General features: G+C 43.0%; 1 protein-coding gene across 4 annotated transcripts in view; it reads left to right on the forward strand.

Moving 5' to 3' along the window:
• Positions 1–27067, forward strand: part of VPS8 (VPS8 subunit of CORVET complex) — a 223278-nt gene that overhangs the window by 135861 nt on the left and 60350 nt on the right. For 3 of the 4 annotated variants that reach the window (XM_084638357.1, XM_084638359.1, XM_084638360.1), the window contains 7 exons: positions 494–540; positions 3568–3709; positions 5191–5280; positions 6949–6991; positions 8568–8671; positions 20146–20227; positions 23837–23919. In XM_084638357.1, coding sequence (XP_084494483.1) covers positions 494–540; positions 3568–3709; positions 5191–5280; positions 6949–6991; positions 8568–8671; positions 20146–20227; positions 23837–23919 — 591 coding nt within the window. The remainder of the gene's footprint in view (positions 1–493; positions 541–3567; positions 3710–5190; positions 5281–6948; positions 6992–8567; positions 8672–20145; positions 20228–23836; positions 23920–27067) is intronic. The other variant, XM_084638358.1, reaches the window with a different exon arrangement.

Raw genomic sequence — 27067 nt, forward strand, 5'->3', positions numbered from 1 at the left:
TGCCAAGCGATGTCGTAAATTCTCCATCACGAGTTCTTAACTAAAGATGAATGACTTTCCAAAGATGCTCTAGTTCAGCCACAAGTTACGGTTTTAGATGTGGGAATCACTGGGTAAAATTCTATAGCCTGTGAAGGTCAGACTACTAGATCATAATCTCTTTTGGCCTTAAAATGTATCTATCTGTGAAGCTCAGGTTGCTTCACTTGACAGCACAGCTGCAGGGTTTCTAAGACCGGATGGCTAGCACTTGTTCATAACGATCATGTAGTCCTTTTACAATCCAAAAAACCACCGCTAGGCTAGGAGGAATTATACCAAATGAAACTGGTTTAGGAGATTTGCTCAAGGCAGCGGCTCTGGCCAGACTCTTCATGAGCATCAGTCCCATAAGAGTGAATAATATTTCTTTCAATGGGTATAACTTCAGACAACTCAACACCAGATTATTATATTAAAAAATTAATTCTTTTTTGTTTTCCCCACTATTCAGGACCAATTCTTGCTTTTCCAATTTTTGAGAAGTCTCCTTGACCCAAGGTATGTAAGTAAATTGGATAGTTTATAACTTTCTGCTCAAAATCATAACTCTTTAGTTAAAGAGTAAACACAAATATAAATGCTGTAAACACATTTATAAATGCATAAATACACACATGACCATAAAACATTGTAGGGTACAATTCTGCCTTGACACGGGAATGATCCAGATGCGCTAACAAGGCTTTTCCATCCCAGGTCTTTAAGATTTTGTGATTTTTCACATTACACAAACATTTGCAGACACTTGCATCATGAAGGCAGAGAAGGAGCTAATACAGATCCAAAGAGAGGCAAGAAATTGATTAGCTGAGCTCCACTGTAGCTGCTGCTATAAAAGGCTGTCTCTTCTGAGGACAAAGTTATTCTCCTTGAGATAGGAGCTAAAGTCTCTGCAAACCACAGGAGACTAGTCTGCAAGTGACAGGGCCAGTCAAGATAGATACACTTCATACATAAAAGGTACTTCTGCTCTCTGTGACTGGGTTTTTACATTGGATTGCTATATGCTAACCTCATGCTGGTGAGCCTAGCCCAGAAAGGCCTGAGTGTGGCTTCTTAAAGGGGTAGGGCCAGTTGGGGAGTGATTATCAGTTGAGATGTCCATGGTAGGAGTCTCTCCCTGCATTAAACTGTATTGTGCAGTTACAAAAGTGGTTCCATAGGAAAAGGGGTGAAATTAGCATAAGGACAAAATTCCGTTTCTGAAAACTTGCTTTGCCTGTTTTTCTCTTCTGATTACCAGCAGTCTAAGCTTCTGCTATTGTTCTCTAAGAATCCACAAATTTGTCAGTTACTTTATTGAGATGCCCAGAACTGAACACACAATCCTGTACAGTGATAATTCTCAGTTCATAAATTTTCAGTATGACTGTCTGTGTGCTCCAGATGTTTGGCTTGCATATTGATGAACAGGTGTTACTGCCATCTGGATTTTGAATTTGCCTGTGTTTGTGCTACAGTATCACCATCAGATTATTGTGATAAATGAGCCCCAAAGAAAGGAGAAATTGCACTGGACTTCAATATTTTTCTTGTCAACAGCAATAGGTTTCATAAATCTCCAGGTAATAAACTCATCCAATTTAGCCCTGAAATAGTTAGGAAGTGGCCACTTCCCTCTTAGTCTGATCATAAGCACATACATCACACTGTGTGTTCAAACCATCAACAGGAAGTCATTTAAAAGCATAATATCAGCTTTTGAATTTGATTGTACAAAATATCTCTACTTCCTGTATAGGACTGACATTCAACAAACCACAGTCAGGCCACAGACCCTGCCTCTTTGCACTACCTGAATTCCTGCACTGTTCACATTTGTACAACATGGCTGTAATATGAATAAAGTCCATTTAATTCTCTCAGGGCTTCAGCAGTATTGCTGGAGGTCCAAAATAATAGAATTAAATGGGCATAATGGATTGATGGCACATGCCAAAATGACCAATAAGGAAAACATAAGTGGGATTCTAGGTGCAGAAGAATGATCCTTAATAGAATTTAAATGAGTCCAGTGAACTTAGTTTTGCAACTATCACTACAGAGCGAAGGAGTTGGAAGCCCAAGAATTAAGTTTCTTTATTGACAATATTCCCCTGACCTGTCCTCTTCTTAAGAAATTCTCTCTGAAGAGACCTTAGATTATTGGAGTAGTTTATTATTCATAACACACAAGCTTCTACTGATTATGTTGTGTTGCCAGTGCTGTGGATTTGTGTGTGTGTGTGTAATGGGGATATACTTCAAAATGAGCTTTAGCAATATAATTTGTTTGCACTTTATGAAATATTAAAACTTTTTTTCACAGTAGTTTGTAAATTGATTTGGTTTATTTACTTCAAAAGGCCTGATCTGCAAGGTTATAACTTAATTTCATGGCTGCTGAACAGTCAAAGAATATCTACATCATATTCATCAACATCTACATGTTGTTAAAAAACATTTTTTTTAAATGTCCAATCTTTGTAGCATGTCAGATGGAAGAACCATGATTCAAGCCCCTTCAAAAACATCTGTCTTTCTCCAATCCGTATGAATTATGTTTATATCCTCTTTCAGGCAGAGGTTTTATTAAAACAGAGATTCCTAGAGGAACAAATGAGTTTAATGTCTCAAATACAAATGTTTTTATGGCAGCACATGAGACTAGATTCATCCCCCTAATGTAACTACACTGAAGTTACGGGAAATACGTCAGAGATTAATCTGGCCCATTTAATTTAGCGAGAGTTTTATTTTAAATTAGGGGCGTGGGGGTTAATAGAAATTGCCGTGGGAAATTTAAAATCCAGTGCCCTTGTGTCCATGACTGATAAGCAGTGATGGTAAATAGAGAGAAGTGTATATTTCTACAGTTCTCTTATCAAAGCTTTCATTACATTTTCATTTCCATTTCCTGGTCACTTCCCAGGAAAGACAGTGTTTCCATTGCAAACAAGTGCAATGAAATCCATTCATTTGTGGTGTGTGTTTGGGTGATGTACCTGCTGTGCCTGTTGTTTTTACCAGAACAAAGAGCTGAGAAGCATGAACAAATTTATATCTAAATTTAGGACACAATTATAAAATCATAGACATGTAAGGCTGGAAGAGACCTTGAGATGTCACCTAGTCCACCCCTCACCCCATGCTGAGGCAGAGGGGCTGGACTATATTTACATGCTGTGTTAATAGTGGTTTGGCAGTCTTAACAGATTAATCAGCTAATCATGGCTTGGTGTGTGCGGCTAGCCTCTGGCCCAGAGATCTTTGGGAAGGTTGCTGGAGATACCCATTCCCTTTAAAGCTTCAGGTGACCTTTTAGGTATCCTGGGCTCAAACCACAGAACTTCTTGGGAAGGACCGAGCTCTTGAATTTGACATTGTTCTGTAAGGGAGCCATTATAGAGGGCAGGCGTTCTTCAGGTTTAGTTCTGGGTTTGTAACCTGTGTTTTGTCTGCTGCATGCAGCCTTTTACTTTCATCTAACATGTCTACTGCTTGAATGAGATACAATAGCAATTAAAATTCCTGTCTGTGTTCCAGGGAAGGTATCAATCAGGACATGCTACAGATATCTCCCTGTGTCACTGAACAGTTCATTGAGTTGTTGTGTCACTACAATCCTGACCATGTTTTAGAGACACTGCAGGTTCTGGAGTTCTACAGACTGGAAGAGACCATTCAGGTAAGGCTGGTACACAGTGAGTGCTCATCCACATTCAGTCAGATTTTAGTAAAGGTGTTTAAACTTAGTTAAATGCAGTTCCTATCAAATGAGTTTCTGTCATGGTTTAGGCAGTCAGCATAGACAGGACAATCAGAGCTATGCTCCAGTCTAGGTCACAATTATATTAGCCCAGTTCTTAATTGTTATTCTCACATGGTTAAGAAATAAAGAAGAATTGGGAAATGCTGTAAAATCTGATTCTAACATGCTTTGATCCTATTCATAATGATGCCTGTGTGGTGCCAGAGAGCAGTTTAGCTGCTGCTCTTTTTAAAACGTAACTTACTAATTTCCAGATTCAGTTCTCAGCTCATTGAGGAGAGGATCTAAGTCTTCAGAATGGAATCTTTTCTTCTGTCATTTGGTTAGATCAGGGGTGGGCAAACGTTTTGGCCCGAGGGCCACATTGGGGAATAGAAATTGTATGGCGGGCCATGCATGCTCACAAAATTGGGGTTGGGGTGCGGGCTCTGGGGTGGAGCTGGGGAGGAGGAGTTTGGGGTGTAGGAGTGTGCTCTGGGCTGGGACCAAGGGGCTTGGAGGGCGGGAGGGGGATCAGCCCTGGGGCAGGGTTGCAGGAAGGGGTGCAGACTCTGGGGTGGGGTTCCGGATGAGAGGTTTGGGGTGCAGGAAGTTGCTCTTGGCTGGGATCAAGGGGTTTGGAGAGTGGGAAGGGAATCAGGGCTGGGGCAGAGGGTTGGGGTGTGGGGAGAGGCTCAGTGGGTGCAGGCTCCGAGCGATGCTTACCTCAAGCAGCTCCCGGAAGCAGTGGCATGTCCCTTCTCCGGCTCCTATGTGGAGGCGCAACCAGGCAGCGTCTGCACCCTACCCCATCCGCAGGCACCGGAGCATGGCTGAGCCGCCTGGTGCAAGCCGTAGTTTGCCCACCCCTGGGTTAGATCCTGTGTAAAGTGTTTGTTTTAGGGAATGTCTTTCAAGCCAATTCAATCAGATTACAGTCTGTTTCATATGTAAACATACAAACATTCACATTCTAATGGCAGTATGTGGTGTTTTTCTTTTACATGTAACTAGGGAATAGAGCTCTCTATTGTTGTGGCCGGTAAAAGTGTTGGAAGGTGCTTGAAACCATAAGAGACTGGTACTTCTGTAGGCAGCACTTCCAGTACTTTACAGCTTATAGAGATTCTTATTCTCCTGTATTTGATTATTATGGCTCATAATCTTTCCTTGATTTTGATTTTTGTTCGTTTCTATTTAAGCTTGGAATTCCCTTTTTAATAGTTATAGTGTGAGATTAGGAATGAAGACACTCCATCCCACGTGAAAATGTCTGTGTGCCTCAGATGGGGAATATCCAGGATCATGAGCACATGGATGCACAGGAAATGTGAAGTCCACTCTGACCAATGCAATCACTCCATTCCATCTAACAACAGAAACAGCAGATTCTTTAAAATAGACTATTTTTTGCCCAGATTACCCAGAAACACCTGCTCCATGAAGCTTCCTCCTACCTGCTGGAGAAGAAAGGAGACATTCATGGTGCTTTCCTAGTAATGCTTGAGGTATGGTAAACTGATGTCCTGTATTCCAAAGCTGAACGCTTCTGCTGAAATGATCAGCAGCGAAATAGGTTGTGTTGACACTAAAAGGTCATTATTAGTTTTCAGTGTTGTTCTGCTGAGATGAATGAGGGCAGTATTGTATTAATTTAGATGGCATAAAGTGCCCAAAGAGTCAGAGGTGGTAACGGGACCCTGAAACTGTCCAACATTAAACAGTTGTAAACAAGGTTCAGTGTTTGATATTCAGAGATCTCAGCCTGCTTAATATCATGGCAAACACATTAAGTGTCCTTTTTAACCTTTTATTAAAGATACAGAAAAGAGAGAGAAACAATTTAAGCATTTGAAATGTAAAGAGTTAAGTGAGGCTTTCATTTTAACAACTTCCCTTTCCCTTTAGAGAGCCTCTTGAAGGAAAAAACTCCTTATTTGACAGTCTTTTAGGTGGTAACTCTCCTTTCTGGGGAAAAGAGAAAAAGTTAGTTGATGGGCTGGAGCTGTTTGTTTGTTTGGTTTGGTTTGTTAAAGTCCAGTCCTGTTTTCTAGAAGATGAAACAAGAGAAAACACACAAGAAGGGCGAAAAAAAGAACAGCAAAGTTAACAAATGCAGCGTCTATCTCTGGTGTCAGCTCTAACTTGCAGCCTCACTGTTGGAGAAATACAGGCACAGCATATGATTTGAACAACCACTCTGAGACCTGGCAAACTTGGACTGTTTAGGGCATTTCACTTAGCTGTCTTTTTCTGGTCACAGGATGCAAAATATACAGAAAAAGGAGAGAGGTGTAAGAATAGAAATAAATAGGGTAGGGAAGGAAAATGACAGATTGGGGAAGGGGGGAAGGCAGAATCTCACATTTCCAGGCAGTGCTTGGGATTTAGCAGGATCGGGTAGAGGTGGAGATGGTGATGTCACCCGAGTCCCTCTCTGTGGCCCAGTCTGGTTAGGACATCTCTCAGAATTAGGATGAAGAAGGTCCAGGATCCCAGGAGACACTGTGGGTGGCACCCAGGATGGTGAAGCTCACACCTTCTCCTGCTCTCATCTTTCAGTCAGCCAGTGGTCTCTTTTTAGGACCCAAAAGGGATTGATAGCTGGAATAGCTCATCCCCTTATTATTTTGTTCACCAGTTAGGCCTAATTCTGACACGCCAGTTTGTGTTCATTGGTTTCAGGCCCCACACTTCTCTTATTTACCAGGCATGATCTGAAAACAATTCCTGAATTACAGCAGAAGGCCTTTTTGTTCGAACTAACATAGTCTTTTTGTCTCCCTTTTGCCCGTTTACCCATCAACATTTATTATTATAGATTATTGTGACGTTTTATGAGCTTTCACTCACTTTTGACAGTTGAATTCACAATTATGGTAAATTGGTAGGTCTAGTTATTACAACAGCAGTTAGCTTTTGTCAGAGCTATGTTCCAGGCTGTCTGCAGACTCAGCAGACATCTCTGCATTGGTTTAAATTTGCTTTACATTTTGAATGTTGTCTTTGTAACAGATTGAGACTTGATTTTGATTATCTTAGTCAAAGTTTAACTTGCAGATTGTTCCCCACATATGAGGGTCTATGCACTGCAGTAGTCGTGCTGAGGTAACAAAGTGCCCTTTGTATAAACCCTGTGACTTTAATGGTCTAAGATATATTTTGATTTGTTTTAGCAATTACGAAGCAAGTTGCTGATGCTTACATGTGAAATTGAAGGTAAGCTGTTGGTTTTGATTTTAATTAAAAACTATTTTACCTTCAGTTTTCCCATGAGATGTATGTTCTCTGAAATAGAAGTGCTAGAATTTAAAATGCTAACTTAGCTATCATAGCAATTCAAGTGAACTTTCATCATCCAGCGATTCTCAGATTTTTAACTCACAAGAGCCTCAATGGATTGTCACAGTTCAGTTGCTGCTCTGTGATCCCTTGTGGTCATGATTGGCACTGTGGTGATCTGCCAGAAATTTATCTCATGATTCTAATTTCACAACAGGAAGATCTAACAGCTAATGACTTTTGTCCTTGAAAATGAGAGACATCTGGCAGTAACTGATCCCATTTCAGGATTCCAGGGACAGAGAAATCTTCCACATAGTGATCCTTTCATCTTACAGATTGAGAGTCTTCTTGGTTGAAGAAACAATGAGAAAAAGACTACATTATATATCTTGGAGTTATGGACTACCAAAAAGTCCCTCAATCCCTAATAAAGCGGTCGTGAGGAGCTAAATGCGTTCCTCTCTAGAGAGAATATGGCTGATGCTGGAATCCAAAGTAAAACTTTTATGAGAAACTACAGTCATGTCACAACTTAGTGGTTTGATGCATTTGCACTTAGCAGTGTGCATGGTGAAGAAGCTAGCAAATACATTCAGCATTTTGCACATACTGGTTTCCTTTTAAATTTAGTCTTTTTACACAAAGCAGAATTAGCCTGTACAGTTCATTGCCACACGATATAGTTCAGGCCAAGAGCTTACTAAGAGTAAAAAGCCATCAGACATGTATATGGATGACATCATCTGTAGTTATATTAGATAGGACAAATATGATATTACCTCTCTCCTGTTTCAGGAATAAGCCAACCATTAACTTGTCAGGGTATAGAAAGAAGCTTCCCTTTTGAACAGGTTGTGTAATGATTGTCCAGGGTGAGGTTTTTAACATTTTTTTTCCCTGAAGTAATTGGTATTGGCCACTCTTGGAAGTAGGCCACAACTAGACTGGGTTGATCAGTGGTCTGATGTAGCAGTTCCTGTTTTTTGAAACCTGCTACTCTGTGTACCTCACTGTGGACATGCTCTTTGTCAGGAAACATACAGTAATGAAATGAAGAAATTTACCAGTTGCTTCTGCAGCAAACAAATATTACAGCCTTACAGCACTTTGTATTAGTTTTTACCATTACCGAAAACTAGGCAAATAACCCAAAGGAAGCAACTCTGCTACATTGGCAGGAAACATAGTGTGGTTCCTACTACGCTCTCTGTTCATGAGCTCCAGGACTCAATAACATCAAATAAAAATGTGATGTTTTTAATCAGTGTCAAGGCATATCTAAGCCAAAACTCAGATGTGGTTGCATAAAGCATTTTGCAAAGCACAGTTTATTCTGCTATAGATCTGAATCCAAAAAAAGGGTCAGAGCCTGTCTTCATAACAGTTGTTTGTGATACAGGGAAGAGATTATTAGGTGAGCAGCATGGTTTTATTTTTTGGAATGATTTAGCAGTAATGGCATGGTAAACTATCTGAACCATGTTGTAATCTTTGTTTTTCATTAACCTAGAATCAACAGAACTCCACTTATTAAAGGATATTGAAGATACCTTAGTGAAAACAATTGCACTTTGCCAGAGGAATTCACATAGTTTAAACCAGCAGCAGCGAGAGGTAAGGGGATAAAAGGCACTATTACTAGGGCATGTAGTACTGTGCAAATGTGGAAGGAAGAGTTCCATTTTCAGTATCCATTAAGTTGGTCTTTTGTTCAGTTGGACCTGTGATTTGGTAGATTCCTATAATTATGCAGATTTGCTTCACATCCATGCACCTACTTTTGTATGTTCCTGATTTGTCCATGCTCAGTGCCCAGGGCATACCTGCAAGTCACGATTTGGGCATGTTTTGTGGCACCTATATGCACAAATCTCAACTTACATGTAGGTGGAACCATGGTTCTGCAAAGCTGGGCCATTGTGTGTACTGCAAGTTATCCAGAAACTGGAATTCAAAAGGCCTTTGGCTTACCTCCTACAAGGAAGTGGGGCTGTTGCTCTTGTGATTCTGTGATCAGAGAGTGGTATTCATGAGAAATCTTCAGAGCCATATCCCTGGAGCCTGATGATTTTCCATGTATATAGGAGAGTGTCTGTGGTGAAATGGGATGTAATATTCTGCTGAGAACACACCCTTTGAGAAAGTAGAAAAGGCTAGGTCCTGACACATAGGCATCTTTGCTGTAGAGCATATCTCAGGGTAACTATTGGAGTAATGGTAAGGCCTGATATGTAAAGGGAGGTGGAGTACCTAAGAAGCCCCCTTTATAACAGAGGAATTAAAAGAGGTCTGTGCTTTAAAAGTCTTGCTGTGATAATCAACAAATAATGTTTAAGTGATGATTTGGCTTCTAAACCGGGAATCTAGACTGTATATATCACTATAGCACTTCCTACCTTTCTCCAGCCCAATGTCTCCCACAGTCCTGGAGATATGGGCTGCTCTCCTCTCTCTGCAGCTCACAGCTGCAGATCAGTGTTTTGGCACCACATAGTCTGACCACTCCTGCTTGCTGCCAGACAGTGGAGGCTTTTTTCTCCTGCCCTTCCTCTTCCTATTTTAACTTTTCGGCCCAGTTTTTTGGGCACAGGGAGCAGTGTTCTCCCTCCTCAGTATTCCTCCTCCTGGGATTGGTTAACCCTTCGGGGTTTTAACCCTTCCTGAGCCTCCACTGCAGCATGTCCCTGCCGGCTCCACTCCCCCATACGGGCATGGTAGAACAGCCAAGAAAGTATCAGGTCAAATACAAGCGGTGCTCTGTATTTGAGACTGCTTTCCTAGACTTGGAAGGTGCTGAGTTGTGCCCAGCCTTCATCCAGTCTTCTGTCCCTAGCTCTGTTAGGTCCCAGGGCTATGAGTCTGACCAGCAGGAGGAGTCCATTACCTACCAGAGCTGCTGTGACTCCGACGACGGGGGAAACCTGGACTGAGAACTCCAGTGTAGAGCAGGGAGAGGCTCCAAAAGGGTGAAGGACCCTGACCACTCAACTGAGGGGTAAAGTCCTAGGGGACCGCTGCAGAACAGGCTTGTGTGGCCACAAGTCGTCCCCCTCCAAGTTTTAAAGTGGGTCCTGCGCACCCTGGGAAGAGAGACAGGGCTTCTCACCAGCCCCCCCCCCCCCCCAAGCCAACCAGGAGGGCTCTGACCATGAGTTTCCCCCCTTCCCCTTGAATGGGACCCAGTGGGGAGCATTCTGAGAGACTTGTCGAAACAACTGCAGATCCAAAGCAAGGCTAGTCACAAGAGGGCTTACCAAAGCTGCATCAAGGCTCCTAAAGGGCACAAAACAAGTTAAAAACTAAAAAAGGCTAAAAGGGGAAAGAAAAAGTACCAAAAAATACAGGAGATAAAACTCCTCAGACCCCTCTTCCTCCTCCTCCTCCACTGAGGAAGGTGAGCTGTCTGGCTCTGAAACCTGAATTAAGCCTCAGTAAATTTTTTCCGCTCAGGCAGCAATTCCCCTTTGCTTCTCCTCTGAGGAAGTGATTAGGGGTGAATGGAACAAGCCTAAAAAGGGAAAATATATTAACGAGGGACCTCAGGTTCTGTAATATTCAAGAACCAAAGGGCTCTATTGCTCAGAAACCGCTGCCGCAGGAAGGAAGTGTTGCCTTATATATTAAAAATGTATACACTTGGACTGAGGATGAGATAGAAATAAGAGACAGACTTGATGAAAGTCTCTGGGTAAGGATAAAAGGGATAAAAAACAAGGGTGATGTCATGGTAGGGGGTCTACTAAAGACCACCAAACCCGGAAGAAGAGGTTGATGAGGCTTTTTTAAACAACTGACAAAATCATCCAAAGCACAGGACTCGGTGGTGATGGAGGACTTCAGCTACTCAGACATCTGTTGGGAAAATAACAGAGCAGGGCACAGATTATCCAATAAGTTCTTGGAATGTATTGGAGACAGTTTTTTATTTCAGAAGGTGGAAAAAGTTACTAGGGGAGGAGGCTGTTCTAGATTTGATTTTGTCAGATAGGGAGGAACTGGTTGAGAATTTGAAAGTGGAAGGCAATTTGGGTGAAAGCGATCATGAAATGGTAGCATTCATGATTCTAACGCAGGGGCGGGCAAACTTTTTGGCGTGAGGGCCGCTTAAAGTTTCTGAAATTGTATGGAAGGCCAGTTAAGGGAGGCGGTGCCTCCCCAAACATCTAGGCATGGCCCGGCCCCCACCCCCTATCTGACTCCCCCCTGCTTCTCACCCCCTGACGGCCCCCCCCAGAACTCCTGCCCTATCCACCCCCCCGCTCTCTGTCCCCTGACCACTCCCGGACCCCCTACTCCATACAACCTCCCCTCTCCTTCCTGACTGCCCCCCCCCCCCGGGACCCTTGCCCCATCCAACCATCCCTTCTCCCTGACCGCCCCCGGACCTACCACCCTTAACTGCCCTCCACCGCCCCATCCAACCCCTCCTCTCCTTCCTGACTTCTGCCCCCCCGGTACCCTTGCTCCCATTCAACACCCTGTTCCCCGCCCTCTGACTGCCCCGACCCCTATCCACACCCCTGACCACCCCCTGAACTCCCCCGCTCCCTGCCCCCTCACCACGCTGCCTGGAGCACCGGTGGCTGGCGGCGCAGCTGCACCAGGACAGGCAACCGCGCCGTGCAGAGCACTGGGCCAGGTCACGGCTCTGCAGCTGCGCTGCCCCAGGAGATTGCAGCCCTGCCGCCCAGAGCACTGTGCCAGCGGCACAGTGAGCTGAGGCTGCAGGGGAGGGGGAACATCAGGGGAGGGGCGGGGGCGAGCCTCCCGGACCAGGAGTTCAGGGACTGGGCAGGATGGTCCCACGAGCTGTAGTTTGCCCACCTCTGTTCTAAGAAATGGTAGGAGGGAGAACAGCACAATGAAGACAATGGATTTCAAGAAGGCGGACTTTAGCAAACTCAGGGAGTTGGTCGGTAAAATCCCATGGGAAGCAAGTCTAAGGGGGTTAAAACAATTGAAGACAGTTGGCAGTTTTTCAAAGAGACATTATTAAAGGCACAAGAGCAAACTATCCCACTGCATAGGAAAGATAGGAAGTAAGCCAAGAGACCACCCTGGCTTAACCAGAAGATCTTCAATGATCTAAAACTCAAAAAAGAGTCCTACAAAAAGTGGAAAGTTGGTCAAATTACAGAGGATGAATATAAACAAATAACACAAATATGTAGGGACAAAATTAGAAAAGCCAAGGCACAAAACAAGATCAAACTCCCTTGGGACCTAAAAGGAAGCAAGAAAACATTCTACAAATACATTAGAAGCAAGAGGAAGACCAAGGACAGAGTAGGCCCCATTACTCAATGAGGGGGGAAAGACAATAACAGAAAATATGGAAATGACAGAGGTGCTTAATGACTTCTTTCTTTCGGTTTTCACCAAGAAGGTGGGTGGCGATTGGACGTCTAACATAGTGAATGCCAGTGAAAATAAAGCAGGATCAGAGTCTAAAATAGGGAAAGAACAAGTCAAAAATTACTGAGAAAAGTTAGATGCCTTCAAATCACCAGGGCCTGATGAAATGCATCTTAGAATACTTAAGGAGCTGACTGAGGAGATATCTGAGCCATTAGCAATTATCTCTGAAAAGTCATTGAAGACGGGAGACGTTCCAAAAGACTGGAAAAGGGCAAATATAGTGCCCATCTATAAAAAGGGAAATAAGGACAATCCGGGGAATTACAGACCAGTCAGCTTAACTTCTGTACCCGGAATGATGATTGAGCAAATAATTAAGCAATCAATTTGCAAACACATAGAAAAAATAAGGTGATAAATAACAGTCAACATGGATTTGTCAAGAACAGATCATGTCAAACGAACCCGATAGCTTTCTTTGACAGGGTAACAAGCCTTGTGGATGGGGGGGAAGCAGTAGATGTGGTATATCTTGACTTTAGTAAGGCTTTTGATACTGTCTCTCATGACCTTCTCATGAACAAACTAGGGAAATACAACCTAGATGGAGCTACTATAAAGTGGGTGCATAACTGGTTGGAAAATCATTCCCAGAGAGTAGTTATCAGTGCTTCACACTCATTCTGGAAGGGCATAATGAGTGGGGTCCCGCAAGGATTGGTTCTGGGTACAGTTCTGTTCAATATCTTCATCAGTGATTTAGATAATGGCATAGAGAGTACACTTTTAAAATTTGCGGACAATACCAAGCTGGGAGAGGTTGCAAGTGCTTTGGAGGATAGGATTAAAATTCAAAATGATATGAACAAATTGGAGAAATGGTCTCTGAAGTAAATAGGATGAAATTCAATAACGACAAATGCAAAGTAGGAAGGAACAATCAGTTCCACACATACAAAATAGGAAGTGACTGCCTAGGAAGGAGTACTGTGGAAAGGGATCTGAGGGTCATATGCTAAATATGAGTCAACAGTGTAACGCTATGGGGGGGAGGAAGCCAACATCATTCTGGGATGCATTAACAGGAGTATTGTAGGCAAGACACGTAGAGTAATTCTTCCGCTCCACTCTGCACTGATTGGGCCTCAGCTGGAGTAGTATGTCTAGTTCTGGGTGCCACATTTCAGGAAAGATGTGGACAAATTGGAGAAAGTCCAGAGAAGAACAACAAAAATGATTAAACGTTTAGAAAACATGACCTATGAGGGATGATTGAAAAAATTGAGTTTGTTTAGTCTTGAGAAGACTGAGAGGGGACATAAGTTTTCAAGTACATAAAAGGTTGTTACAAGGAGGAAGGAGAAAAATTGTTTTTCTTAACCTCTGAGGATGGGACAAGAAGCAATGGGTTTAAATTGCAGCAAGAGAGGTTTAGGTTGGACATTAGGAAAAACTTCCTAACTGTCAGAGTGGTTAAACACTAGAATAAATTGCCTAGGGAGGTTGTGGAATATCCATCATTGGGGATTTTTAAGAGCAGCTTGGATAAACGCCTGTCAAGGATGGTATAGACAATACTTAGTCCTGCCTTGAATGCAGGGGACTGGACTAGATGATCTCTTGAGGAACCTTCCAGTTCTGTGATTCTATCTCTTACCAGGGATATGGCTGTTCCCTTGGGGGCAGCAGGGGAGCTCTGTCCTAAGGAACCCACAGATAGAAGGATGGAAGCCACTCCCCAAAAAAGCTTTGTAGCCGCCTCTGCCACCCTCCAAGTGTCCCTGGCAGCCACCTGCTTTGCAGGAGCATCTCTCTCCTGTCTGGAAGATCTCAAAGCCATTAATTACAGAGTTCACCCTGACTTTAGCTGTGCTTTAAGAAATGGTGTCTCAACGGATACAATGATTTTCTCAGGCTGAGCCATAGCTTCCAGCTCAGTGGCCAGGTGCCACCTATGACTCTGACTCTGAAGGCGGATACTCACTCTAAGCAGGTCCTATGCTTGGCTGAGTTTACAGGCTTCTTCATTTTTGGAGAAAAGCTGCAAAAGGTGGTAGGTGACAATGCAGCAAAATCCAAACAGTCTCTCCATTCTCCTCTGTGCCCTCAGGAGAGAATACAGATCGGCCTTCAGATAGAGACTCTCCTTTCTCTCTTCATCCTCACAAATGTCCCCCCAACAAAGGGACAACAGATTCTGGGATAGGAGCATCTGATCGTTTGTAGGCCTCTGTGATACAGAGTCTAATCCACCTAGTGACGCGGGGCTTGGAATCTGAGTTCCTGGCATCTCAGATGAAAGGACACTAATAAGAAGCCCAATCTTCTTGTGAATTCTGTACGCTTGAGATAGTTTCTTGTTGCTTTTTGACACAACTTATCAGTTGGATGTTGTGGTTTTGGACTGAACAAAGGAAGCACATCACCTCTTTGGAAGTGTGGAAGGAGGGATTTACTTTAGGAAAAGAGGATTCTGGTGCCCTGAGCACCACCTTGTCTTTGTGGAACATGCAGTAAGGTTCCTCTATGAAAAAGGCTGTCAACTCAAATGCTTGCTTGGTGGTCATGACAGCTACTAAGAAAAAAGTCTCAATAGATAAAAGGTTGATATTGAAGTTGGTGGCTTGAAGGGATGGCTTATTAGGGCTCTCAAAACTAGCGGTAGGTCCCATAATGGCACCGCTGATCAAGCTGGATTGGACCTTCTTGTTGGGGGAATCAGATATACTGGAGAAACCATCATTGTCTCCACCAAGGGAGATAAATCCAGACAGAAGATGAAGAGCTTCCTGGAACCAGCCTGCCTTATCCAAACCAGGACACCCCCCTCATGACCAGGGTACCCCAGGCCTTGGCGACCTCCACAACCCACCTTCAACCCTTCCCACTGGCTCTGTTGGAGCCAGGGACCATATGCACAATACCCAAGGTCTGTGCAATCTAGCAGGGAGTCATACCATGTTTCTTCTATTCAAGAGTGCAACTACAACTTCCTCCTGATCCTATAGAAGGGGAAGACTATGAGATGGTTCCACCAGTACCAAGGGTATCTTCATCTCCTGAAGTATCAGTCACTCCAATTTCTCATTCCCTTCTGAATGACCACAAGCGATTCCAGTAGTTGCCACAAAGGGTGGAGGTCAGTGCTTAATTTGTGCAGGGGCTTGCCAGGGCTGAGCACCTACACCTCTAGGCTTGGCAGTTCATAGAGCCCGCACCCCTGGGCTTGCTGTGACAGTTATGAAAGTAAAAAATTTGCTTGAGCCCAGCACCTCCTTCATTACAAATTTAAGCACTGATGTTGGTAGAGCTCCAAATCTCCTTAGAGAAGGTCCAGGACTCACAGTGTAAGCTGCAACCCACAGAATCTAGCTGGAGTGCACGTTGGCAACATGCACAGTACCCCCAAGAGGGCAGAGAAGCAATGCTTTGCCCTGGCTAAGGAAGTGGAGTTTTGATTTACTTCTTGTTCAGGTTGCCACAGAGAGATCTAGACAGCAACACCCACCTATAAGCAGGCCAAATGCCCGGACCTTTTGGGGAGGAAGGTCTTTACATTTGCTAGCTTCCAGTTTAGAATATCTATCAGATTTGCCAACTAAAATTTTCTGAATTATTCAGAGTTCCTGGATTTTAAGGACAAGTTGTTCTAGCAGGATAGCGCTTACTTTTAGGCCCTTGTTGATGCAGGCAAGCTGGTGACCAGAACTTCATTGCAATCTGAAATTGATGCCGCTGATGCCGCATCAAAATCAATGGCAACTGCCATTGTGATGCACCAGGAATCGTGGCTACACTTTTTTCAGGTTTTCCCAGAGAGCTCAAGAACACCGTAGAGTACTTGCATTTCAAGATCAACCTTTTTCAATGAAAAGACAGATGAGTCTTTGCACTCACTAAAGGATTCCAGGGCTCCCCTCTGCTCTCTTGGTGTATATATACACCAGGTATGAAGAGGAAATACCTTAAGTGACCATACAAATTGAGGCCTATGCCTCAACCATTTTACCATCAGCGCAGGAATCACCTTACAAAAGACAGAGCAGAGGGTGCAAAAGCCACCATACCGAGCTCCTTCCACATCGACCCAATCTCACCTCCCAGCCGAAAGATAGGTTTGGGGTTGAAAACCACTGTTGAGGCCACCCCTACCCAATCCCCAGATCTCCTTTGGCAGCCAGCTAGCACTCTTTTCCCCACAACAACAGACAAATGGGGGCTGGATATCATCCATTCGGGCTATAACATTAAGTTTCTCTTCCCTGTCACTTTCCAGGGACCACTCTCTTGAAGAGATCCTTCTCCAGGAGGAAAAATTTCTCATTCAGTGGGGAGCAACAGAGTGGGTACCTCTTCAACATCAGGGAAAAGATTTCTATTGAAAATATTTCCTAGTTCCCAAAAAGTAAGGAGGATGAAGACCCATTTTCAACCCGCAACCACTCAACTTTTTTATTTACAAACTAAAATTCTGTATGGTTACATTGGCATCAACAATACCATCCCTGGAAAAGGACACATGGTTCTTCAAGATGTATGTGCCCATTGGTGCTCTATTACCCACCCTCCTTGCCTTCTGCTTCAGAGCTCTCTGCTATAGGGTTTCATGAGAGAGAAGGAACTGAGGGCGGTTCGTCCGTGCAATGCTGTATAACAATGGCACAGTGCATGAGACTGAGTAACACCCATGCACGGGCCAGATGCTGCTATGAGAAATCTCCGATCAAAGGCACAGGGGGTGCAGGCCCATCTAGAGTGAAGCACCCATGGGGGAACACATCTCGAAGAACCATAGTTACTGCACGGGGTGAGTAACCATTTCTTCTTCAACATGTGTGGTCCTTATCTGTATTCCACTACCTGCCTTCCTTTCCCTCTGCTTTGGATTTTGGCCAAGATTTGCAGTAGAGAAGGAACTGAACAGGCAGGCAGTCTGCCCTGCCCCTTATGCCTTCTCTGCAGAGCACAAGGAGAATAGGGACACAGGCACAGACCAGTGGACACTGCTTGCAAAAATTCTCCACTCTCGGGCTTATGGAGCACGCGCATCCCACAGTGGAGTCCCACACTTAGGGACCACACATCTCAAAGAACACCAGTTACAAGGTAAATAACTTTTTGTGTCTAAACTCAAAAACTCCGGTTCTGCAGAGGCAGAGTGGTTCAGTGGATAATGCATTGGGGTGGGAATCAAGAGCCCTGTGATCTTTTCCCAACTGTGCCACTAACTTACTCTGTGACTTTTGACTTTTAGCAAATCCCTTAATCTCCCTGAGCCTCCGTTTCCCCATCTGTAATATTGGGATGATACTTGTTTGCCATTGACATCTGTGGATGAAAAAATGTTCTCTAAGAGCTTGACTGTTATTCCTCTTCCTTGGTAGACACACAAGCCTAGCTTTTTTTTTTAAAGTAGGAAACTGAGTAAGGGGCTCCCAAAAAATTCTTGTGTCTATAGTGGGGGCAGCAAGGAATTCTGCAGGGAGCTCATTGAAGACTGGTGCTTTTCTGGCAGTTCAGGAAAGTTCCAACAGAACTATATATTTTATGTGACCTGGACAAATTCCACTTAGAAAGCATGTAATTACTTTCTGCCTACATAAATTCCCCCAGTAGTGTTAATTTGATATAGTATTTTCTTTCTTTCTTGTCTTAGTGTTATGGTGGTGCTCTGGGTGCTAAACAGCTATCATGTGTCACCTCAGAGGAGACTGCACTTCAGTGCAGGGGTGAACTGGCCATTCTGTCTACAGTAGAGTCCATTTAAGAGTCAGCATTTGCCCACTGCCACTATTCAGTCACTACATATCTCTCTGAAGTCTGGAGAAAGACTGTGGTAACTGCTGGCAAATGCTGCCTTTAGTAGTCACCACTGTATGCATTAGTCATCCTGCCAAATAGCTGAAACTTCCACTTGTTTGCTCAAGTGGCAATTTCTTGGGCATTGCACAAAATTACTAAAGCTTCCAGGCATATTGTGTCAAATGAATAAGAGTGAGGATTAGTTACTTAATTAAATGCCTAAAGTTGTACTCTGTAATAAACATCCGAGAAAAGATACATGTTGTGTATTATTGTACACTGCCATGTGTTAGAGAACATCTATCATGTAGTAACTGCAGATGCAATGCTTGTGTTGCTATATGCCTAACATTTGGAGCAAGTGAGAGTTGAGCAATACTGGCTCTTAAATTCTCTTACTCAGTGGTTCTCAAACTTTTGTACTGGTGATCTCTTTCACATAGCAAGCCTCTGAGTGCGACCCCTCCCCCCCCAGTATAAATTAAAAACACCATTTTATATACCTTTTATACCTTTTTTCTTTATCGTGAAAATGTAACTTACAAATGCAGATTTATTTATTTATTTTGGTTTCATAACTGGACTCAAAAACACAACAGTGTAAAACTTTAGAGCCTACAAGTCCACTCAGTCCTACTTTTTATTCTGCCAATTGCTAAGACAAGCAAGTTTGTTTACATTGACGGGAGATGCTGCCGCCTGCTTCTTATTTACAATGTCACCTAAAAGTGAGAAGAGGCATTCGCATGGCACTTTTGTAACTGGTGTTGCAAGGCATTTACATGCCAGATATGCTAAATGTTCGTATGCCCCTTCCATGCTTTGGCCACCATTCCAGAGGACATGCTTCCCTGCTGCTGATGCTTGTTTAAAAAAAAAATGCGTCAATTAAATTTGTGACTATACTCCTTGTGGGGAGAATTGTATGTCTCCTGCTCTATTTTATCTACATTCTGCATATATTTCATGTTATAGCAGTCTCAGATAATGACCTAGCACATGTTCGTTTTAAGAACTCTTCCACAGCAGATTTGACAAAATGTAAAGAAGGTATCGATGTGAGATTTCTAAAAATAGCTACAGCAGTTGACCCAAGGTTTAAGAATCTGAAGTTCCATCCAAAATCTGAGAAGGACGAGATATGGAGCATGCTTTTAGACGTCTTAAAAGAGCAACACTCTGATGTGGAAACTATGGAACCCAAACCACCAAAAAAGAAAATGAATCTTCTGCTGGCGGCATCGGATTCAGGTGATGAAAATGAACATGCATCTGTCCGCACTGCTTTGGATCTTTATCAAGCAGAACCCATCATCAGCATGGAAGCATGTCCTCTGGAATGATGGTTGAAGCATGAAGGGACATATGAATTTTTAGCTCACCTGGCACATAAATATCTTGCAATGCCGGCTACAAAAGTGCCATGCGAACACTTGTTCTCAGTTTCAGGTGACATTGTAAACAAGAAGTGGGCAGCATTATCTCCTGCAAATTGTAACCAGCCTTGTTTGTCTGAGTGATTGGCTGACCAAGAAGTAGGACTGAGTGGACTTACAGGCTCTAAAGATTTACATTTTTTTTTTGAATGCAGTTTTTTGTATATAATTCTATATTTGTAAGTTCAACTTTCATGATAAAGAGATTGCACTACAGTACTTATATGAGGTGAATTGAAAAATACAATTTTTTTTTACAGTGCAAATTTGTAATCAGAAATATAAAGTGAGCACTGTACACTTTGTATTCTGTGTTGTAATTGAAATTAATATATTTGAAAATATAGTAAACATCCACAAATATTTAAAATAAACGGTATTCTGTTTAACAATGCCATTAATCGTGATTACTTTCTTTAATTGCTTGATAGCCCCAGTAATCACTTATTTTTGCCAGAATTGTAGGATTTATTGTGCACTTAATTATTCTAGGCACTCTGGTTTCCCCTCCTGGAGGCTATGATGTCACCACAGAAGCTATCCAGTTCAACAGTGTTGTGTCAGTATTCTGAACGTAAGTTTGTTGGCACCTTATGGTGCCAGATACCACTGAAAATGTGACCTCGGTCTTTTTTCTCCTTTTCTCCTGACCAAACGTGAGGAACTAAGCATTGTGACTGAACTAGTGTACAATTCCAAAACAAAGCTAGGGTGTACGCCTGTGTGAAAAATGCAGTTACTCTATTCCAGCTGTGAAGTAACACTTTTTACCAGGAGCACATTACACCTGTGTTACTGTCTGCCCTGGTCCCTAATTGCCTTTCAAGTACAATGTAAGTTATTTATTTGACCTGTAAAGTCCTAAATCATCTGGTCCTGGCTACTTAGACTACTTGCCTCCTCATTGACTCAGTGGAAGTTGCAATTAGCTGAGGCATCTGAGTTAAGAACCTATTGCTTTAAATGACTCTGCAACTATTTTCTTTGGACCAATATAGGTCAGTTTTGCTTCAGGTCCTGTACGTTTCTTAGGCTTTCCATTGGGGGTAGATTTGGGGTCTTTCCAATTCATTCTCTGGATACTGATCCACCATAGTTATTCTGTGTGCATGCAAGTGATGCGCATTAACTAGGAGTTCCTGTAGGTACTTTCAGATATATTGAAGTGAATTTATACAGAAAACTTGGTTGTGCAACAGTTAGATGCCACACACAGCAAATCTGACACAAAAACACAAGCAAGGAAGAGCATGCCCATTATTTGTAACTGGGTGTTTGTCATTTGTGTGTTAACAGTTGATACCGTAGGTATTTCTTCTGCCCAATGCCAGAAGAAGAAGAATAAATCAAATTAAACATTTCCATTTGTTGCCTTAAAAATTAACCCTATTCTGTCTGCCTCCATCCCCTTTCCGTAGATAGATAATACACTATTGCCTTCGCACACTTAAGAATTTTCTCATGCTATCGTCTTATTTCTATGATGCTAGCATCGTGATGCTCCTTTGTGCTGGGTGTTGTATAAACAATCACTGCCCTGAAAAGCTGACAGTCTAAATAGATAAACAGACAAAGATGGGAGGGGAACAGAGCCACAGAGAGGGGAAGTGATTTGTCCAGAGTCAGATTAGGTTAGCGGCTAAACTAAGACTAGAATCTAGGTCTCCTTCTGCTAGAGTCCAGTCCTCACCTGCTAGACCATACTGCCTCCCTCCTATCTGCCTCATACACATTCAGTCCACTAGTCTGGAACAAACCGCTGGGCTGACTCCAACCATCCATGACTATAAAGGGAGCGCATGAGTCAAAATTCTTATTACCTGCACAGCTTCCGTGGTTAGGTTTGGTAACTGCATCACAGCTCCGGTTTCTTGACTCTGTGCATGCAATAGCAGCTCCCTGTGTTAACTCTGTACTGAGGCTTTTGGGAAAGTCATGGACCTCTGGGATCATCTGATAGTTCTTCCTTGCCTCCATTTTCTCCTTCCTTTTCCCCATCAGTCTTCACAACCCATTGGTGCAGTAAATACTGCAGTCCTAGTGCAATCCAATGACTGTTTCCTCTAACAGCAGGTCACTATCTCTTTGTGCAATGAGTGGATAGGGTTTTGCTGGTTCATCAGTGGAGGGTGACCGTGCATTGACTGAGACTAAGAACCTGTGGTTTTTAATCCACAGTGATCTCTGGAGAGCAAGGATCATCTGTCATCAGAGCCATGGCCAAAGATAGGGCGTGCCATCGCATTCTGGCAAAGAGGAGCTATTGAGTCTAACATCCATTTAAACAAGCTCATTATTAAAATTAAAAATTCTGGAAATTGAAGGTGGTTCTCAGGGTTAATGCGCCTAAAAAGGAAGGAAACACTCAACCCTTTTAGAGGAAAAAGTGTAAAGGAACTATTGCCCTCCCTTTTCACACTTGCATCCTGAATTATAACCAGTTTTAGTCCATTCTTAAAGTGGGTTGCTATTTAATTTTTATATTGCCATACTGCCTAGTTGTCCCATCAGGAAGCTAGGACCCATTCTGCTGAGAACTGTATACACATGATAAAAAGGCCATCCCAGGACTAAAGAGTTGTATAGCTATTGCCCCTGAGAATCCAGTGAACAGGGGCCTGGAACATATGCTGAAATGGATTATGACAGGCACAACTTTTACAGGAGGGGTGTCCAGCCCATGGCACAGAAAACACTGTGGTCCTCATGGCTTTGAATTATTAAAGGCAACTCTTCATTGTGAATTAAAGATATTTCTTGAATGTCACCCAATGATTTTTAAACAGAAGTGTTTGAATCTGGCCATTACTGCGAGGGTGGTGGGGGAGTTGACACCACCTGCCCAGTTGCTCCATATGGTTCCCCCTACAGCCATAGGACCTGCTTCGATATGACATGAATGTTCTGAGCAGCGGCAGCAGCCTCTTCTCTGTTTCAGCAGCTCCCCCACTGGCCACCTGCTGAATTCCAGTTGAGGGAGAAGAGAGTAGTTCTTCAAGTAGCGTTCCTGCGGGCGCTCCACATCAGGGTGTGCACGTGTCTGTACCCTCTTAATCAGATATTTTCATCAGCAAGATCTGTGGGTCTGCGCCTGCTCCCTAGATATACTCAAGCTGATTCTGCCTGCCCTACACCTAGATGAAAGTCTAGTACAGGATGGCTCCCTTCCCACACCCAGCTCCCAGGGCAGTGCAGGAGAGTGGAAAGAGAAGAAGGTGAGGAAACAATCAGGTCCTTGATTCTGTGCCCCAGCACTGGTGCAGGTTACAGCAGCCTGGGGGCTGCTCTAGCACGAGTTGGCTGGCATTGACCCCCATAGGACCATACACCAGCCACTGCCCCACCAGTCCCCATGTGAGCCCTGGGGCAGAGAGCTGCTGGAGACTCTTCCATGCCATGGCAATTACAGGTGGCATCTCCTTCCTTTGTGCTGACAGAGGGAACAGGCCTGAAGCATTGTGAGCACCTGAGTTTTTTGTCATATGTTTGACCCTTAGGCGTCACTGCTATGCAGCTATAAGGGTATCCATGTCCTGTCACACTGCCTCCAGAGCTTCCTTATTCTTGGTCAGGGCCCTTCATAATGTGAAGGGAAACCAAACTGAGCATGGTTTATTTGAGAATAAGTTATAAAATCATCACATAGGAGGCACTTTGTGTGATAACCAGAGTCATCTAAGGCCTGTATTTTGTTCAGAGATGCTGAGCTCCTGCAGATCCTGACTTTTTCATCCTGGGCACACAGATAACAGAATTGTTGGCCACCAGTGGAAAATGTTGAAGTCAGTAAGACTATTCATGTGAATGAGTTTTGCAGGTTTATACTTGATGGCAATAGGGAAATTTGAACTGCAGTAAATAACCAGATTAGAAAAATAAATAAATTCAGGAAGGTCCCAGACTATGTGGCAATTTGTGTGTGTATGTTGGGGGGAGAATCATAGTAGTGTGAGAGTCCCAAAAACATACCTGAAAATTACATTTATTTTTAAATATAAAGAATTATAATTTTTTTGTGTAATTCTCTGGTCATTATAACTATTTTTATTGTAAATGTTAATCATGGTTTTGAAAACAAAGGAGTATAAGAATTCACAAGGATGTTTAGTCTAACATGTTGTTGTTTTTATAAACCTCCAGTTCTGACTAGCTGTGCATGATTTTTACATATTTATTATTTCAGCTCTGAAGAGTTTGACAATGCAAGTGCTAAACAACATGGCTGCATTTATTGCCCTTCCCTCAATCTTGCAGAGAATTCTCCAGGTGAGCAGCAGGGGAAGAGAAAACATAGTGAGCATACAGGTGTTTACTAAATTGTTGTCTTTCATAAGGCCCTGGTTATACCACATTCAGAATGTAGAGCCAAATCCATCCCTGATGTAAAATTGTTGACTTCGGAGTAGTTACAGAAATTAATCTGGTTAATTATTCGTTAAGGCTACAAAGATGAAAAATGCTCAGGGGACTGGTGTGGTGGGACACTAACTGAAATGATAATGTTTAGCCTTGAGAGAAGATGTAGTAATGTAAAGATTGTATGTTGTAAACCAAACAGTTTTTTACCTATTAGATCTTAATTAACTTGGTCCAAAATTTAAATATTTTTAAAACATAGGGCTGAGATTCCTAAGAAATGGGAGCCTAAGTTAGCCTACTAAATCCTTACTTAGGCCTTGTCTACACTACAAAGTTAGGTCAATGTAAGTCATCTTTGTGACGTTACCCAGGGTACAATCTGGACTGATAGACAGCTGTGTCCCCTCAATTTCCCAACCTGGGGTGCCTTTTACATGCTTCTCTGTGAGAGCAACCCTCCTGGTGTGCTCTCACACAGCCTCCAGCATGTAAATCACTCCCAGCTATAGTGTGAGTGCTATAGCCAGCCACTCATGAATTACACTGCGGGCAACACCAAGAAACTCCCAACCTCAGACTTTCCCCCGGAAATGTGCATCTTGTACTGCCCAGCACCCTCCTGCACAACACAAGCTCATATGAAGTCTATCATTTATTAATAGAAAATGATATGCACCAATCTTGTTATCCCAAATGGAGTTTTCCAAACACTTCAGTACAAACACACTGGTTTAAATAAAACAACAAAACAAATTTACTAACTACAGAAAGATAGATTTTAAGTGACTACAAGTAACGAGCCATATAAATCAGAATTGGTTACAAGGAAATAAAAGGTAAAACACAACTAACACCTAACTTAACAATCTAAATGAATACAAAGCAAAGGTCTCTCTCACCACATGTTCCAGCAATCTTACTGGCTGATCCTCTTTCGGTCAGGATTTTCCCCCAAGTCCAATGCCGCTCCCTTTATTCTTCAGGGATTGATGGTGCTATGGGCAGAGAGCAAGGGAGAGGTGATTTGGGGCATCTGGCCTCTCCTCTTATAACCCTTTCTCGTGTACAAGACTCATCTCCAGCTGATGTTCAGGAGACAAAGTCTGTGTGGCCAGGAACCTTAAGATGCTTCTTTGTCAAAATGTAGATTTTTTTTTTTTTTGCCCACACCCTCTCTCCCACTGAAGAATGGCCACTTAATTAGGTGATGGTCCAATTGATCTCATTGACACCTGGCTGAGGCATTGGCTAGCCTTTTGTCTCTGGGGAACTTTTTGTGACTGCCCTTCAGAACATGTTGTTGCATGTCTTAGTAATAGTATACAGTAGAATCTTATCTTTACATACAGTGTTGCCACCCATTTTACCAGGACAGTAATGATGAGCAAATCATGAGTGTTCAAATGATACCTTATACAGTATGCTTTGTACAATATTTAACATAGTCTTATAAAAGGGGTGAATATAGGGCTGTGGACTGTCAGTCTTGTGTCAACCAATTCGTGCATGTCTGCTTTCAAATTTGTCTGCCGCCATAAGCATCCTGTTAGTGCGATGCAGAAAAACCACCTCCCAGAAGTTGTGGAAACATGGTCAACCTACTGACCTGTGAACTCTGGATACCCTAACAGTCCTCCGGCAGCTGTTCCACAATGCCCCTGGCAGAGCCATGGACCAGCTGAGAAATGTGGACATCTACAAATGGATTACATGGGAGATACAGGCAAAAGGATATGACTGGAATCAGCAGCAGTGCTGTGTGAAAGTGAAGGAATTTTGCCAGGGCTATCACAAGGCTGAGGAGGCCAACAATTGATCTGGTGCTGAGCCACAAACCTGGCACTTTTGCAATAAGCTGTATGCCATATGTGGCGGAGACCTCACCAGCACCTCACAGACCACCATGGAGACCTCAGAGGAGCCTGAGACAGAGACCTCTGCCATGAACAGCAAGAAGGGGGGGGGCAAAGTGGGGGACACAGTGGGGGGCTCCAGCCATGCCATTTGAGACTCCCCCACAGTCTAGCCAGTCCCACCAGGAGCGCACTGGATGAGCTTGATGAAGGAGAAAGGTACCTTGGGTAAGCTTGCGTACACTTTTCTTTACAATATTTAAATTTAAAGATTGTTGCCTGGCCCGTTCCCAAGTTAAACACCGATATTACCTCTTCATTCTTTTACTTGTCTGAGAACAAACAGAGGTAGAGTTGGCATCTGCTTGTCATCCCTTGGTTGGAGTAGGTGGGAGGACACTTTCAGTGAAGTCCTGTGAACCAGTGCTGCATCGGATCAGGAACAAGGAGCGTGGAGAGCCAATATGACCCTCTGCATGAATAAGGAAAAAGAAGACAGGAAAAAGGCCTAAGGAGAGGGAAATGCACCAGGACATAATGGGTCTTCTCAGGCAGCACCCCCAAATGCTGCAGACACTGGTTGACCAACAGATCCACAAATCCCAGACTACATGGCATCAGAGACTGCATCCATACCCCTACTTCTCCATCCTGGGGAACAGCAAGAAAAATCACAGCTTCACAAACGCTGACCTGTGAGAATCATGGTTGGTGTATGCATAACCACAGCGGACTATGTTTGTGCGCTGAAATGCACATAAATGTTTGCAGCCTTTCCAATTTTAAAGTTCCACGCTGTTAATTTGTTAAAAAAAAGTATTACATTGTTTTTGTATACTGTTTTCCCCACTTAATAAAGTTCTATTTTTAACTTTATCTTTGTTTTGATACAAAATATAAACACACAAGGAAACAAAACATATAAATAGATTCACAAGATGGAAAAAGTATATAAATAACAGAATTCAACATTCATTATTTGCAAAACATGGAAAAAACGAAACAATTATAAACCAAACAAAATAATCTCGCAAACCTGAACTCATAGAGGTCATGCAGGGCATCGATAATGAAAGTGACTAAATAGATAAATAAGAGTTATTCTGAGAAAATGGAAACCTGCAATTCCTTCGATTCACAGACTGGCTTAGTGAGCTCTACTACTGCATTAATTAAAAAAATGACTTTTTTCTAATAAAAAT

The sequence above is a fragment of the Lepidochelys olivacea genome (assembly GCF_965140295.1).
Source record: "Lepidochelys olivacea isolate rLepOli2 genome assembly, chromosome: 9".
Classification (NCBI taxonomy): domain Eukaryota; kingdom Metazoa; phylum Chordata; order Testudines; family Cheloniidae; genus Lepidochelys; species Lepidochelys olivacea.